The following is a 16,016-nucleotide window of genomic DNA, read 5'->3' as shown; positions in this document are numbered from 1 at the left end:
TATAATGGCTTATGGCTGCTTTGCTAAATATTTTTCCACATTTTCATAGTGGTACAACTATTAAGTTAGGTAGTGGACAGAACAAAAATACAGTGACTGTAAGTGCAATAGAATCACTTAAGCATGAAACAAAATCTTGTTGATGCCAGTGAGAAATCCTCAAAATGGGTCCAAGAGATGTGATATATCCAACTGCCCACAAATCTTGTACTTTATACTAGGCTGCCTTGCAGCATGCTGCCCAGGAAAAAGCACTTCACCATAGCACACCAATCCATTTTGTTTTTGTATTTCAGCAGAAAGGAAGGCACCTAGACCTGTCTAAAATTTCTTGATCCCATGAAACTGGCAGAAAGTTACTAAATACTCTCATCAAATATTACTCCATTCCAGTTACAGTGGTGCCTTGCTTAACGAGCGCACCGTATAACGACGAATCCGCATAGGGATCCCTTTTTTGGGATCGCTAATGCGGTGGCATACCGACGGTCGCAATGGGCAAAACCCGCATAGCGACGATCAGTAAGCGTTTCGCTTACCGATCTTCGCTTTGTGATGCCCGCAGATGAGCTGTTAGGCGGTTCCAAAATGGCCGCCGGAAGCCCTGAAATGGCCGCGCGCAGCGTTTTCGTGCCCTCCCCTCGCTTACCAAGGGCATGAAAATGGCTGCCGCTATGGAGGAAACTTCGCTGAACGGTAAGTTTAGGGCCCATTGGAATGCATTAAATGATGTTTAATGCGTTCCAATGGGTTTTTACGTTCCGTTAAGCAATGTTTTCACATAGCAAGGGTTAATCTGGAACGGATTAACCTCGCTATGTATTGAACTTTTGGTTCAGTGGCTAAGGCATTCTGGGAGCAGTAGTACAAAGACGTAATTACAGTTGTGGTGACACACCTGCTGCTAGTTTACATGGTCATGCATAACAGTTTACAAGGATTTAGGCAGCATTTTCCTCTGACACTACAACCTCAGGCAATACTGTATTGGGGTATTTGGCATTGCTAAAGCTCGGCAGGGAAGGGGTGAATTCTTGTTTGTTTATTATAATATCTCCAAGATCCACACCAGCAAGCTACTGTCCATTCTGGCTTTACAATCCCATGAAATGTAGCCCAAAAAGTATATGATCCAAGTTTGGCTTTCAATATCCAACAGCCTACTTCACTCCTCAGTTTATTCCTCAGGGGGAAAAGATCCTTTACACTCCTGCAAGCTTGTACTGTTTCGGGAACTAAGCCAGAGTCACTAAACTGCCTGCTCGTACCTTGCTTGCTTTGTTGTAGTTTCCAGTTGCAGTGAAAGATCTACAGATGCTCCTCCTTTTCAGACCATGTTGCTCAAGTGGTGGACTGGTGTGCCCTTCGGTCAAGGGAGTAAAGTGAGCCTGTAAGGCCCTGTGTCCTCTTCCTGTTTATCCTATGCTCTGTTTTAAACTGAATGCCTGAACGGATCATTTCTTTTCCATCCTTGTCAATGAAATACCCAAAGTAGTGAAGAAAACCAGAAAAACAAGGGAAGAAGAAGTGTAAGAATAGTGCACTGAAAATAAGAGTTGGAGGGAAAGGCCTTAACATAAGAAGCCACTAATAAGCAGGCAGGCAGGCAGATGATAGATAGATAGATAGATAGATAGATAGATAGATAGATAGATAGATAGATAGATAGATAGATAGATAGATAGATAGATAGATAGATAGATAGATAGATAGATAGATAGATAGATAGATAGATAGATAGATAGATAGACAGACAGACAGACAGACAGACAGACAGACAGACAGACATGGCAGCTAAAGATCTTGGATAAGGAAAGTCTCTACCTACCACAGAAAGCAAAGAGAACAAGCAAACCTCTTGGAGGAGAGTGTTTCAGTAAAAGGCCCTCACACAGCTGCCCACCTGCACAGCTCTTTTCATCAAGTATGGCTCTTTTGTGAGTTTCCAATGCAATCAAGCTGTTCCATGTTACAATTGCCACATTTCATGAAATGGTCAGAACAGTAGTTGTTTGCACCAGTCTGAACAAAGCAGCACATCTCTTTCAATATTTCTTACAGCCATGCAATTCTTAGTTTGTTAATTTAAGAATGTGTGCTATTTTAAAAGGAAATGAAGACCAGTAAAAATCAAGCAGGGAATCTCTGCGCTTAGATTATGACAGTGTCTGTAATTTGCCAGAAGGGAACATGGTTTCAGGAAATGACTCTGTGTTCACATAACAGTCTGTATCTGTTTGGCCTGCTTCCAGTTAATATACTTTCGGGAAAGATACATATTTTAAAATTCAGCTCATTGTCTACATCAGAAAAGCACAAACAGAATGAGCGCTAGACAAATACATTGTTCATTCTAATACCTGCCTGTAGTGTAGATGTACATCTTGGACTCTGTGATTAATCTGGACTTTAGTTTATTTTTGTTATATGTAAACTGCCCAGAGTAGACATGTTCTAGATGAGCAATATCTAATAAATATATGAATAAATAAATGTATTTGTTACTGAAATGTTTGGGCAATTAATCTCAGTTCTTGTTATAATTTATTGTACCGAGCAAGGAATACCTTTGAGAATTTTTGAGAAAGATACAGAAGGATCAGTGCAACAATTATATGGAGTCCCCGGTGATTATGCTGTCAGTTTTCAATCTGGACTAGTAATTCAAAATCAAGAGAGCCCCTGACAGAGAAATGGGTCTTGTTTTTATTCATGCATCACCATGTTTCAGACACTAGATGATTTTCATTGCACAAGCAACAGGCCAAAGCCTTCTGCATCCAGAGGACCATATGCAGTTGATTCACAGCCAATGTGCTCCGTGTTACATCTGGTTTGACTGCTAAGGCAGAGGCACTATACTGTGTAGTTAGCTACAGTATGTGCCATCAAATCAGAATCCACTTATAGTGACCCTAACAGGACTTTGTAAGGGAAGCCCTATTAGGGTCACTATAGGGATATCTAAGGAATGGTTTTACTAGTTCCTCTCCCCAGGGAGTTCCCATAGCCAAGTGGGGATTCAAACTCTGGTTTCCGGAGACCTAGTATATCACTCTATCCACTATATCACACTGGGTACCCATGCTATATACATCTATGCAGATATTCTTGGACTACAACTCTCAGAAATCCTGAGCAGCACAGCTAGTGTGAAGGTGTTTTAGTCCAAGAACATCTGGGGACCTAAGTTTGGAAACCACTACTATATAGCAATATACAAAAAATAAGAATAAAAAAAGAGTAAAAATCCGTCTACTATTTTTGGATCTGCTTTTCTTGTAGGAGTTCAAAGCAGTACAATACTTCTTCCTCGCCTCTGGAACAACCTCCCTTCAAAGATTCGTGCAGCCCCTATGCTGGGAATCTTTAAAACTCTTTAAAAACATGGGGTTACATCCAGGCCTTCCCTCCAGTCAATACCTGATTTCTTTTCTATTCCTTCTTATTTTATTCTCACTCTATTTTATTGTAACTTTATCAAATGATTATGTAATGTTCTTGTGTTTTATTGTTTTATCCTTTACTGGAAGCCTAGAGTGGTCGAGTAGACCAGATAGGTGGGGTATAAATCAAATCAAATAAATAAATAAATAAACTTTTATTGTCACAAAAATCCTGCGATCCAGGTTACAAGATGATCCTCCAAGCATTGTGGCTGAGTGGGAATTTGAACCTGGGTGGTTCATAGCTTATTGAAAAAATACATACTTTGAGTGTAAAGGATCCTAAATTCAATTTTGTCCCTCTCTAGATGAGGCTATGAAAGACTTATGGGGCATGTTGTGATGGAGCAGGGGATACCCCTCAACCATTTAGAGGATGAGACACCTCCCTGCTCAGTCCACAAGCCATACTTGAGAAGACTCCTCCCTGGCAAGCTACTATCTGGAAGAATGCCGCGCTAGATGGACTGATGGTCTTGCCTGATATGAAATGAATTCCTATGTTCTAGCACTAGCATATTCCTGGGGACACAAGGCCCCAGTAGCAAAGTCCTGGGCCACAATTGGATACACCAAAAGGGAAAACCCAGAGAAAAAAGCCAAAATTAAGAAACAAACAGAATCCTACCAGGGACAACATGCAATCAGTGAGAAGGATCAAAGCCAAAGTTCAATTAACACCTCAGACTCTAATATCAAACATTAAGGGAAACTCCCAGAGGGGGAATCAAGACAGTCCAGGATCAAACACTAGAGGGTAGTTCCAGCAAGAGTCAGAATACAACGGACACGATAAGCAGCATCTGGATTTCACTGAGGATGTAGTTTCCAACAGCGTTACCCTCCCATGATTGGGGAGGGTAATATATACTTTATTGTGGGTTTTCATTTTATTTATATGTGTTTCTAATGCACTGTAAACTGCCTAGAGAGTGTGTGCACTATGGAGTGGTCTACATACATACATACATACATACATACATACATACATACATACATACATACATACATACATACATACATACATACATACATACATACATACATACATACATTACATACATACATACATACATACATACATACATACATACATACAGTGAATGACAAACCACTATATTATGAAGTCACATATTATAAACCCCACCATGATGCCTGAAGGAACAAAATTCTAGCTTTGTTTCTGAACATGCATTCAGAAGTTGTTATCTACTTCTTTTGGTATGTAAGTTTGTAGTCAAAAAACAGTGACCTAGCTTCCATATAATATTTGATTGACAGACCAGACCACTGCAATCACAAATTGAATGTTGCCTTTGCTGGACAACACAACAGTCCATCTCTTCCAAGGCATTGGTGTACTAACATCATTTTGAAGGACTCTCCCCTTCAACTGGCACATCCTTTTTGGTTCAGGTGTCTCATTTGTGAAATAAAGAATCTTGCCTGGTGCCAACATTATTATCTGTTTGGTTCCGGGAAAAGATACTTTCGTTTTCCCAGACTTTTTAAATGGACTCTTATTTTTCCTATGTTGCAATGTATCTTTTAGGCTTCTGTTTATTATGCTACAAACTTCCTCCACAGCATTGCTAACAGATAGTACGTAAGTCCTTTACATTAATAAATATTCAATGAAATTGTTTGTAGCATCCTCATCTCCACCTGAAACATCAGAATGGAGAAAAGAATACGCCTGTGACGCCATTGCCTCAGTCATTAAAAAAAACCCACTCTTGTCCATGAGCCTGAGTCTTTATCCCCCTACCACTTAAATAAGAGCCATTGCTAAGAGCTTGTTTCTATGACAGCCTGCTTCTCTCTCCTGGCACAGAAACCACATTGTATGCATTCACAGTCTTCACTGATTTGCTACATGATTAAGAATTGCAAGTTGCACATAGGTAGGCCAGATTTTTTGGCCACTGTGTGATAATTATTCCCAAGTACTGGACCACTGTTTTTTCACTGAATACCTGATGCAGAATAAAAGAAAGTGTCCTCAAAAAGTGCCAAAAGGAGCTAGTTGGGTTGTTTGCCCTTGCATCATATCTCAAAGCCTTTTTCCCCTCAAATCCACATTGTTTAAATGTTGGGATTGTTCAAAAGGTGAAACAGTGATATGCTTTTCTAACATGGTGAGTGCAAATGGCTTCAACCGTCTTTTAGAATATATATATTCTCACCTTGGATGCAGTCAGTCTGCCTCAAAACCACTTCTACTGTCCTTCAGAGCATTTATCTCTGTGTGTGCAAGATCCCACCTAAGAACTATGGCCTTTTCTTCTGTCTATCTGTGAACTGCTATGTTCCCCTGGCTATGTCAGTGCCTGTAGACCAGCCGGTTTGCCACTTACAACCATCATTGCCTGGAGTCCAGCCTTTGCCTTTCTGCCTAAAAGGGCACAATGGTCCATCTGCAGCCTCCCCACCCATTTCTTTAGTCAAGACTTGGAAAAAGTAACCTTTTTAAACTACTGTACATGTCCCAGAATCGCCTAGACAGTATGGCCATTGGCTCTACCAGCTGAGGGATTCTAGAAACTCCACACTCTGGCTTCAGCCTGCTCGTATTCCAAATAGCAGCACCCAACCTTCCTCCAATCTTGGAAATGCTGCTACCACTGCAGTTCCCAGATGGTAGCCCAAAACACCAACTTTTCCAGGTTCTGGTGTTGTCTTTTAGGTAACTGACCACAGAGCAATACCATGGCAACATTCATAGTGTTTTATCTGCTCTCTTACTGCTCCTTCACAGCATGGGAGAAGGGCCATCTAGCTGTTGCTGGACAACATCTCTCTCCATTGGCTGTGCTCCCTAGGGTTTAGGGGAAATGCAATCTTCCATCATCTGGAGGACGAATGTGTTCTCCACCTCTGCGTTCACATATAGTGGAGGTTGAGGGTGCAACAGAAAACCTGCTGCTGTCATTTCCAGTGCTGAACGTTTCTGATTAGCAGCGCTGGTGGTCGTGGCAGGGGAGACAACAGGTGGTGGACAACCAAGGCAAGAATGGAGAATCAAAAGTAACTGGAGCACAGTTGAAAGGCTGCTTCAATAGCTGAAATGGGTCAGTTTTAATTCCATGGCACAAATTTCTAACTGTAACTCAAACAGCAAAAATGGTGCCTCTTGCAAAAGTATTTGACATTGTTGTCCTGTTCCTTACTCTGACACCTGAGAGAAGCAAGTGGTAAACACTTTGGATGAATTCACTCTTTGAGGAGGCCTGCTTTCATATCCCTATTATGGAGAATTAATTAATGTACTTTTATTTTCTGAACTTTCTCTGCAGTCAGATTTCCTATTTCTGTCTTTCACATGTAGGGAGCTGCCTTGTTCTGAATCAAGCCATTAATTCATTGAGCTCTGAATGGCAGAAATTCCCCAGAGTTTCAGACAGAAATGCTTCCAGCCATACCTTGAGTAGCCAAGGCTGCGCCCTTTTGTATGCTAAGTGTGTATTCTGCTAGTAAGCTGTGTGCATATAGACAGCAGGCGAGAACAAAGTGTCATCTGTGAAATCAGTGAGTCAATGGCCAGCACGCTATTAGTAGAATCCAGCTGATCATGAATGGTGTTCTCTCTTTCCCCTCCCCCTCCTTGGTAAAGCAAAGATTATTGTCACAAATGGGGTATATTTCTCTTTTAAATATGACCTTCCAGTGGATTTTAAACTGTGACATATACTCTGATGGGCATGTTTTATTTGAGCTGATGTATATCCAACAGAAGGGCTGTGGTGATGCTGTGGGTTAAAACACTGAAGCCTCTGTGCTGCAAAGTCAGAAGACCTGCAGTCGTAAGATCGAATCCACGCGATGGAGTGAGCCCCTGTCGCTTGTCCCAGCTCCCGCCAACCTAGCAGTTCGAAAGCATGCAAAATGCAAAAATGTGAGTAGATAAATAGGTACCACCTCAGTGGGAAGGTAACAGTGTTCCGTGTCTAGTCACACTGGCTACATGACCACAGGGGATTGTTTGCGGACAAATGCTAGCTATATGGGTTGGAAACGGAGATGAGCACCGCTGCCTAGAGTTGGACACGACTGGACAAAATTGTCAAGGAGAACTTTTACTGTACTTTATATCGAATAGAAACAAAGGTTCTCTGCTCTTAATGACACTCCAACTGCCCTTGAAAATAGACCACTTAAAGCCATTCTAAATATTACACAAGCTATCCAAGACTTGCATTGTTCCATCTCACATACACAATCACAAAGTAGACTCAGAGACATCAGTGATTTGGCTCTTAAATATAATTTGAACATTGTGGCTAACACAGTGATACAGAAATATAAATCTATGGTGCCAAATGATGGTTTAAACATCCAGTATGTTAGAACATATTGTAAAGCAACTCTGATATTTATTTATTATGTATTTATTTAAATTGTTTTTATCCCACCTTTCTCATTAAAAAGAACCCAAGCTGGCTTGCACCATTAAAAAAGACAACATTTAAAAGCTTAAAACAGTAGGTATACAAATATTTTAAAAGAATTAAACAAGTATTAGATTTTAAATGGTAATAAAATCAATACTAAAACCCATTTAAAACAACAGAGCAAAACAATCCATGTTTACCATCAGTTATTAAGGAAAAACCTGCCTGTTCATGGAAGGAGAACCCAAAAGGGGCCAATCTAGCTCTCTGGGCAGGCTCATAGAAGGAGATGACGGTCTTTTAGATAGCTTGGAGACAAGCCATTTAGGTTAAAACCAGCACTTCCAATTGTGCCTGGAAATGGATCAGCAGCCAGCGGAGCTGCTGTAACAGGGTGGTCACATTACCTCTGTTACCTGCCCAGGGAGCAATCTGACTGCTGCATTTTGAACCCTGTGGAGTTTCTGAACACTTTCCAAAGGCAGTCCCACTGAATTACAGTCATTCAGTCAAGATGTAACTAGGGCATGGGTGACCATGGCCAGATCAGCCCTCTCAAGAAGTGAGCACAGCTGGCACACTCGCTTTAACTGTGCAAAGGCACACCTGGCCACCATCGAAACCTGGGCATCCGGGCTCAGAGGTGAATCCAAGAGCATCTCCCAAGCTGCACATCTGTGTTTTCAGAGGGAGTGTAACTTTATCCAGCACAGGCTGGAATCCTATTCCTTGATCTGCTTTCATGCCCAGGAGCATAAAAATACTGATTATGTTGCAAGAACGTAACCATCTGATGTAAAAAGTTATAAGACGGGAGAGAAAACTTGAGTGCTGTGAGCTTTTATTTTGGTATCACTTTTCATTTTAAACATGAAAACATTTTTCAGTGGAAAGATGATAGGGCTGCAACAGAATCACTCTGATAAAATTCTCTTTCAACTTTCCTTTATATTCACAACAATTCCAATAAAATTACAAGTTAACTGCTACTGAAATGAAGGTTTTCCAAAAAGAAAAAAATATATGTTCAAAGCATTCTAATTTATCATTTCAATTCCATTGTCATTTTTATTTTAGCCTTTAGGTATCTGAACCATTCTAGTTTACATTACTGGTCATATTCAAATGCTGAAATCCATTTTGACATAAAAATATATGATTACATCAGATTAAAATGTTGATTCTAAACTTTTAAAGATAATATCTGGAAAAAGAAAAGAAAAGGAAGGAGTGAAATCCCAAGCGCATCTACTCAAAAGTTAGGCTCATTTGAGTTCAAGAGAACCTACTCCAAAGTAAATGTCTAAAAACACAGAGCAGTATAGCAGTTCTTTACAAGCATGCTTTGATGGAAACTTACTTCTAAATAAATTATTTAGATTTGGAAACCGAGGCTGTCATTTTTAGCACACATTCTTGGTCATCATCCTTTTTGATGCAAGAGGTTTTCTCAATAAATAAGGAGAGGATTGCAAAAGAACTTTGGAATCCTAAATTCACTTTCTGAGGAAGAGATCTGCTTAAATTCACTTGGACATTAGTAAATTTCAATAGTATTCGCGAAGGCTTCAATAGGATTGCACTGAAAGGATGGCCACATCACATTTCTAAATTGAAGGTGTTGGCTAAAACTTGCCTGAAGAGCACAGCTTCTGTCTTAAAATCTCTCCTGTCCCAATCTCTGAGAAGCACTGAACGTTCTTCTGAAAAACTGCGAAGATTCTCAGTCATCCAGGTGAAGTTAGCTGGAAGTTGAGTCGTGGCAACTGGACTTCTTTCTTATTCGGTTGAAACTTTTCGCTACTCACTCAGCTTCCAAGACTGAAGAAGCTACTTGGGTGAGTAGCGAAATGTTTCAACCTAATAAGAAATAAGTCCAATTGCCATGACTCAACTTCCAGGTTCTTCTGAAAAGTTTGCCTATTGTTTTAAGAAATTTTGAGGGGTAATTCCTTTTGTTTCCTTGCATCTCCCTCTAAAGACCAGGTACAGAAAGGAGTTGCTGCAGTTACGTAGTTCTGTGGGAACTGATTCTTTCCCCTTATGAGATCTCTGCTTCTAATAGTGCGTTTGCTGTATGGTCTGCCAGCGGAAGGGGCTATAACAAGGTATCGCTTTTTATAGTGATATAACTTGGAGGCTCCCAGGACCAGCAGGTCACATTTTTAACAAAGAACTGGGGCCATAAGGATGTAGGAAGGACCTGAGAGGAGCAGAAATGCCCTTGCAGCCACATAGTGGCTGCTTTGTGATAGGACTCCCACCCCTCCATTAACACTTCAGTGCATGTCTTTCCTGACGATATTCTGACAATATCTGTTGTTTTTGTTTATTTAGACTCTCTCTGTTCAGTACTTATCTTTTAAAAACTAGGAGTTCAGAGTTCTGCACATGATAACACACCTATAATGAACAAAAAGGGAAACTGAAGAAACTGCAGGGCTGAACAGGAGCGCAGATCTTTTGCCCCCTCCCCCAATGTTTCAGACATTAGTTCCCATCAACCACAGCATGCATAGCCAATAGTAAGGGATTATTGGATTTGAAGTAAAGAAATTTGAGGGAGGAATATAAAAAATGAAAAGTCCAGTAAAGAAGCACTGTGTTTTGTCTCCTTTATATATAATAACTACATTCTAAAATTAAAAATATCAGTTTATAATTGTGTGTTGCTGATACTCATCTGTACAGAACAGACCTGGACTGTAATAAAATCCGTAACAGAACAGCTCACAAAAACTCAAAGAGTAATGGAAATACAAATGCTGTGTCTCAGACTAATAGCTAATGTAAGAAATCAGGCTATTTAACAAAAGACAAAAATAACGGATGTAAATGAATGAATAGCATCATTAAAAGTAGATGGATGGGCCATGAGACAAGTAGAATGGGATCAAGAAATACATTAATGTCAACCTTGGATCAGAAGAAGTTGCAGATAGAGACCACAAGCCAGATGGAGGGGCAATTTTAGATCAGCAGAATTGTTTGGGGTTAGAGTAGTGAAAAAAAGAGAAATGTATAGAAGCAAAACGAGAGGCCTATATCCAACACTGGATGGCAATGAGCTAATAAAGAACAAGAGGATATGTATTCCCGAAGAACGAGAAGATAATAACAATAAAATGCATAAATATACTGAGCTTCTCAAACAGTTGTTTGACATCAAGGCAACAAGAACATACTGTAGTCAAAGTCATCTTATTCCTGTGAGTTTCAATGACATTCCAGTGAGTGAGTTTAAAATGTGAAACTGTACATGCTCTAAGTATTTTTTTTTAAATCAGTGCTGGCAAACAGATTCGTTTGGTTAAGAAGTTGCCATTATATTAGCAGTAATACAAAAGCAGTTGCAAAACACGGATGAGTTCAGGGTGGGACCTTTGTAACTAAAACAATATACGTGGCCATCTAAAGAGCCCTTACTATGATATTACATACTATGTCTCGTATGATACTATTAAGTCTGGGATTCAAACGTTCTTTGCTGTATCACAGCATTGTTTTGATGCTGGACGTGCTGTACTTACCCATTTTCTTCCAAGCTAAATAAATGTTATTGGGCATACATGTTACTAGAATCATGTAAGTGAATAAAATTATGCTATGACTGGGGGAGGAGGAGAATGGGGTGGAAATATGGGTTGCAAAGGGAGATTAAGAAAAGTTCCTTAATGATCTTCATCAAAATTTCCATTGGTGCTTTCTGCTCAGACTGTGGATGGGTAATGCAATGTCTGGTGTATAAACTAAATGTTGAATCAAAGGTTAATGGGGAGAGAGAGATGAAATAAAATAGCTCTGAGGAGCAGCAACAGTCAGAACAATCAGAGGGAACTGGAATTTCATTGAAATGAGTCAAATGTCTGGGAACTTGAATATTCCTCTCCCTGCATATAATCTGTTTGTGTTGAATATGCCACTTTTGTGTATCAAAAGAAGGTAATGCATGGTACCATCTCATTTAATATTAGCATCACACATGGCAGGTGGGGTGGCGGTTTGTTTAGGATGGATGTCTGGAGGTGAACTGTACAGAGCTCCATAATCATAATCACCCAAAGGGCTTTATAGATATAGAGCACAGTTACTGCCAGGAACACTTCATGATGTCTTATGTGCAGTATATACAGTGTATATACAGCGTATACAATCAATAATATAATTTTGTCCTATTGATTTTATATACCAGGCTTCCCCAATCTGGCATCCTCCATATTTTTTAGAGAGACTGTGTTACCCATCATTCACAGAATTCAAGCTAGTGGCTCATTGGTTAGGAATGACAAGCAGTGTAGCCCCACACATTTGGAAGTCACCAAATTTGAGAAAGCTGGCATGGGTACCTGTGTATTGAGTTCTGTATCGTGATCTTCTCTTTGGTGTCTATCAAAATGAATGAATAAGAAACAACCAACATGAAACCCTACATTTAATTATCTCAAGAAACATTAGACCAAGCTAGGTTTTAACAAGGACAGACTCTGCTCAGTGCCAGTGCAGCCACTCTTCTATTAACGCATTTCACTCTTAAGAGCTGATTCAAGGTACAGCACATTCTCTGAGCTCCACAGTTCTCACCACCAACAGGAAGCAGCTTAGCTGATTTAAGGGAATCTTATCTATTTTGTGTTCGGACTAGTGGGGTAAGATGTATAAGTCAAGACAGTATGAATACATAAGAAACATTGCTGCATCACTTATCATCTTCCAAGTACTATTCATTAGGAGTGAGGAAAGCATATATGAGCTCGTATAATTTTTGCTGTCCTCCCCTCTGCATACATTGTACATGAGTCCAGGAACATAATACATCTTGAAACCAGCAGCTACAAACAAGCCAGATCTTAATCCACACAAGAAAAAGCAGGTCGGTGGGGGTGGAGGAAAAATTGTACTCATGTTTGGTAATGATTGTTCAGCCTTTTCATTGTGATGAGAAACGGCCATGGTGAAATTCAACACTGCCACTCAACAAAAGCAACTGTCATGATTTCAGTTGTCTTTGCTGTAATACTAATAAATTGCAGCTGTTATAAATTTACCATCTATCAAAAGGCATCACATAGCTATCAGGACAAGCAGGATAGAACCACCAACATATGTGCTATGGGTACTGTTTTACTCCTGTACTGTTTTACCCCAGTACAAAGTATTTGCCAAATGCTTTCTTCCGGTCACTGTGGCACACCTGGCATTCACTTCCCCTTACAAAAGCATATATTGCAAACCCCAACACACAAAATGGTACTGATAAGCAGTACTTAGCATGTCGTGATTCATTAGCCAGTTGTTATTTAATGAAAAGAGATGCAAGCAACAGAACACAATGTTATAGATGCAATTACTTTCCAAAAGGAAAACATGATAGACATTGTCAAAACCTGTTCATTGGATTATTTAATAAGTTAACTTGTACTGATGTTGCTAGAACAGAAAATATTACCAGAATATTGGTTGGGATGTGCAGTTGAAGAGATGACAGCTTGTTGCAAGATGTACTGTAATATTATACTAGCAACCTGAACAGATCATCGTAGTTAGCATTTTTCATCTAAGCTGTTCATAGACATTTGGAATGCTGAATTTCCAAGTAAGCTTTATCACACCCCTTCTAACAAAGCATGCCTTGTTTTCTTACACTTCATCAAGAGGAAAGAGTCTCTGTAAGAAGGCAGGAAAATAATCACATTTCCTGGAACTTTCCCACCTTTGACGTTACAGGTGCTTAGTAGAAAAAGCTGTTGTTTGACACTAGGGGGGTGAGCAAACAGGTAATCAAACACTGTCAGCTCAAAACAACACTAACAGACAATGTGCAAGTTTTTTGGGGAGAGAGAAGTATTGCACTTCTAAAACCAATACTGATTTTTATAAGATGAGAAGATTTCAGTTTTTCTAACTAAGAGGCATCAAACAGTTGAAGAACAGTATTACATAATTTTTTCTGTAGATGAAGGTCTGGATGGAAGGAAAGGAATGTGAATGGCTATGATGCACAATACCTGTCATAACTCCATCGACTGTAAGACATAGTCCTGCTGCTACTCACACCATCCATCCCCTGTTGCTTGGTTCCTGCTTGTACTCCCCTGCTGTCTGCCTGAGTGTCTAAGGAGAAGAAAAGATGAAAGACTGGCTTAAAAAAATATTTTTAAAAAATATTCTGTTAGATGCAGACACTTGACTCTGAAAAAATGGGACAAATAGGAAGGATGCTGTACGAGATCTCTTAGGCACTGAAACATGGGACCAGAATTAAATGCACAGCAAGCCAATTTAGTGGAGGATCACAATCAAAGGAATGTACCACTGTCTTTTCAAGAGCAGGGGATTCTTCCTAAGCTGTGATTCACACCTTCTGTGCCAATATGTGGAATATACATTTCAGCTGATCGGTTCACTCTCTCTGTGTAGGTGGCAGACAATAGGATTAAGCTGATCTGTTTTAAAGCTGTTGCATAAAACGCTGCAGCAATTGATCCCAGGGAAGTGTCTCCTGCTCCAGCGTTCCTTTGTTATTTATCTTTGTTTCCACAGATACAGCTCCTTTTCGTTTATATCACTTTCCTCTGACCAATAGCATAATCGCTGGATCTTTCAAATGCTACCTTCGGGTGGACAGGCAATAACCAAATCCTCTGTCTACAGCTGAAACCCATCACAAACCCCTTTCCAACTTGTTGTAGGGTTTAACTGTAGGAAAGTCTCTGTGTTTAAACAGTAACATATCTAGTCTTGTTCTTGTGCTTGAAACGTTAAAAGAAAAACTAGTCTGAAAAGTCCAGGGAGATGCACAATCAAAAGGACCACTTCACTGCAACAAAGGCAATTAGGCAGGCCACCTACACACTGTCAAAAAGAGATGCATCACCCCAAAGAAGGCACCGATGTGCATAAAATTTGCATAGGCTGATTTATCTGTATGGATTCAAAATAATTGTTATATTATAAATAGAGATGAAATGGCAGAATCCTATTGGGTTTGCACAGTAAAAGCCCAAAATTGAATAAGCAGTGTGTGCTGTAAAATTGGCTCTTAGCCACATGCTCAGATATACTCATCTTATGCGCCTATTTTTGTGGCCAGGCAAGTGGCAGATGGCCAGAAAATTGTCAAACTTCTTTATGATGTATAAAGATAATCAAGAGACTGTAAGCAGGGACCTTAATGTTGCCTACAGGCACCACGGGCATATGGGCTGGTCACTTTAAGCTCCCTGCCTACCATCTCTTCTGGCTATCTTCATACAGTCATGGCGGGCCCAACACTTGTGGCAGCCTGACACAGAGCAGCAAAGGGCATCTCTCTAACAAGTCATGGGGGAAATCTCTCCAAAGCTGGCCAGGTTATTTTGACATATGAGGCAGAAAAACCCCACAAGTACCTGTCTTCCTCCCTGGGAAGACAAATATAATACATATTAACTAAGTAGTTAATAATCATGGTAATAACCAATGTTCAGAGGTTGGGAAAGTTCCTTTTTAGGATGATGACTTCCAATATGTCTCTGTCAGGAAGGCTAGGGACCACTCTGAGACGACTGTGGGATTCCAGTCCTTAGTAAAAGATTCTGAGGACTGCAATTTCAACCCCCCCCCCCAAAAAAATAACACTTTTTCAGACCCAGTTCTGCAAGTTATTTCATTTCCATCAAGGCATTAGCTTTGGAATAGTGCCCCTCCAAATGCATGGGATCCTTCCTTCTATGTGAGTAGGGTGTTAAGGTGAAATTCAGCATGAATTTGGGTAAAATTTAATGGCATTTTATTTTCCCACCAACCCTGTGAAGCAGACTAAGATATAGGACTTAACATAAGGACTTCTCCAAAGCTAAGAAGACTGGGATCAAGCAAGGGTGCTTGCCCTCTGCCCCAAATCCGAAACTTGATATTTCTTTAAATATACACAAGCAAACCAACAATCCATCAGTATCATTAACAGACCTTGCTCCCCTCTCTTGAATTATTTCTGTGGATATCTCTTGGCTGGATTTATAGCACAGGAAACTATGTGTAAGGAATTAGAAGGAAACTGAGACTCATAGTCATACAAAGATGGAGTCTGTTAGGTTTATTGTGCTGTTGGATTTAAACTACTGAAATGTTCTCATGGCGTTGTTGTTCTAAGCTTGCTCTGCCTGACACCGAGATAAGGAGCAAGGCTGAGAAGATCAAG

At 40.1% G+C, this 16,016-nt stretch overlaps 1 protein-coding gene across 7 annotated transcripts in view; it reads right to left on the bottom strand.

The window, feature by feature from the left end:
* The window catches only part of TUB (TUB bipartite transcription factor), a 173,327-nt gene extending 158,996 nt beyond the window's left edge, over nucleotides 1–14,331 (bottom strand). For 5 of the 7 annotated variants that reach the window (XM_078383909.1, XM_020801425.3, XM_078383910.1 and 2 more), the window contains exon 1: nucleotides 13,843–14,135. In XM_078383909.1, the coding sequence (XP_078240035.1) occupies nucleotides 13,843–13,898 (56 nt within the window). In that variant the 5' untranslated portion in view covers nucleotides 13,899–14,135. The other 2 variants (XM_020801424.3, XM_078383906.1) reach the window with 1 other exon arrangement.
* Between the last annotated feature and the right edge of the window lie 1,685 nt (nucleotides 14,332–16,016).

This window comes from Pogona vitticeps, chromosome 1, assembly GCF_051106095.1.
Source record: "Pogona vitticeps strain Pit_001003342236 chromosome 1, PviZW2.1, whole genome shotgun sequence".
NCBI lineage: Eukaryota > Metazoa > Chordata > Lepidosauria > Squamata > Agamidae > Pogona > Pogona vitticeps.
The sequence above is the reverse complement of the archived record's forward strand: the minus strand, read 5'-3'. Positions and strand labels throughout refer to the sequence as shown.